At 45.1% G+C, this 1,957-nt stretch overlaps 1 protein-coding gene across 1 annotated transcript in view; it reads left to right on the forward strand.

Moving 5' to 3' along the window:
• Positions 1 to 707: 707 nt before the first annotated feature.
• Positions 708 to 1,957, forward strand: part of LOC119283691 (probable transcription factor At5g28040) — a 2,757-nt gene continuing 1,507 nt past the window's right edge. Inside the window, exon 1 of the mRNA XM_037563131.1 lies at positions 708 to 737. Coding sequence (XP_037419028.1) covers positions 708 to 737 — 30 coding nt within the window. The remainder of the gene's footprint in view (positions 738 to 1,957) is intronic.

Genomic DNA, 1,957 nt, shown 5'->3' on the forward strand with positions numbered 1-1,957 from the left:
CGGTAGAGCGGGCACATGTCGTTGTTGGGGGTCGGGGTCGCTCACCATGGCGTAAGATGGGTGCATCCATAGTTAGGTGTGCATTATGGTGCAGGCAGCTAGATATAGAGACCCTAGTCAAGGGGAGAGGAGGAGTTGAGCGATGAGGGCGCAACCTCATTCTGTAGGAAGATCCTTACACGAAGGGGAATCGACCACTAAGGAGAGAGAGAGAGAGAGAGAGAGAGAGAGAGGAAAGGCTCGTGCAGTGCAGGCTGAATCAGGGAAAAGATTCACTAAACCAGTGGGAGGGGAACAATAAAAAAATTTGTAGGGTATCCCTTCGATCGGTGGGTGTCGTGGGTACCAACGAGGGCTACTACAGATTGTCATTTAATAATAAATTGTTCTATAATAATAAAAAAAAAGAGTGATTATAGACATATGGTTGATTCCTTTTATAAATGTTGCCTTGTGTTATCAAGCATTGATTCCTTTCCATAGATTTGGTTTATAAAGATTGATTAGAGATCACCATGATTGATTCCTTTACATAACAACATTACTAAATATACTAAAAATCGATCTGCATGGTTTGTGCAGATTGGGCAGATAAAAACCGGATTAATTAGATCAGTGGCTTAAAACGGTTTAAATTAATTGGTGGGATGAAAAAAAGTCGGTGGGGAAGGTTTAACCGGAATAAAGGCGATGCTACCAAACTCACCATGGCGTATAGGTTTGTGTCAATTCTGATAGTATGTCGAACACAAGATAATAGGTTAGTCATAGAAAAAAATCAATAGGTAAAAACGAAGCCAGAAAATGAAACATAGAAAAAGGGGGAAAACGCACGCACGCATCAAATGGGCCGACTTAATTTGATTATTGTTAATGTTTTGGTAAGATTTGCTTTGTTTTGGGAATGAGTAGTGGAAGGGAAGGAATGTTTGGTTTTAGTTGAGATTTTGTTTTGATTTGATTGAGTTAATGCACGACGTTGTTTTGGATTTGATTGGATTTTGTTTTGGTACATTATCAATTCTGACAGTATGCTGAGCACAAAATAATAGGTTGGTCATAAAAAATGAAATAGAAAAAAGGAAACCAAAAAACAAAACGTACAAAAAAAACGTGTGGATGCGTTAGGCCAGCCAAGTTTGATTATAGTTGATGTTTTTGGTAAGAATTGATTTGATATTGGGTAGTAGGAAAGTATTGATTTAGTTGAGATTTTGTTACGATTTGATTTGAATGATTTATAATGCATGACATAGTTTTGGGAAGGTGCGATTTGATTGAGTTAATACACACGTCAAATGGGCCGGCCCAACTTGGCCGCGCTTCAACTAAATGTCCCTGTATGATGCACGTGGGCGTAATATAGGGTTTGCCGACGGTTGATGGGAATGAGGCGAGACTACCAACCCTTCCTTAAAAGTAGAGATAAAAAAGGTAGAGTGCCTCATCATTTTATCACGGAAAACATTTTTTTTAGCAACACCATTTTTTTGTTTTAATCTATGTTGTCGGGCCGGGCCTGACTACACCCGGGCTTTTCATCTTGGGGTCGGCTCTGCGGAGCCCAGCCCGGCCCGGCCCTGATTCTCCCTAGTCACTCACGAGCAACCAAGTGGCCCACGCGTCGGTGCACATACCCGTGGCCACCCACCCCCTACCGGTCACCACACAGACGCGCGCACCCAAGCGATCGACCTTTACCCCGTCCCGTCCCGTCTAGTACTACTACTCGTCTAGGTCTAGCCGTCTCCATCCTCGGAGCGGCACCCCCAACCCAATCAATCCACCCACCCAACCCCCCGTCCGGACCCAATCCACCCACCACAGATCGACCCCCCACCACGTCTCGCCTCCCAGAGAGAGAGAGGGAGAGGTCGGGGGCGGGGCTCGCTCGGCTCGATCCATGGCCTCGGACCAAACCCTCCCACTCCCACCCCCACCGCTACTCCCGTCCAAC

This window comes from Triticum dicoccoides, chromosome 4A, assembly GCF_002162155.2.
Source record: "Triticum dicoccoides isolate Atlit2015 ecotype Zavitan chromosome 4A, WEW_v2.0, whole genome shotgun sequence".
In the NCBI taxonomy this organism is placed as follows: Eukaryota; Viridiplantae; Streptophyta; class Magnoliopsida; order Poales; family Poaceae; genus Triticum; species Triticum dicoccoides.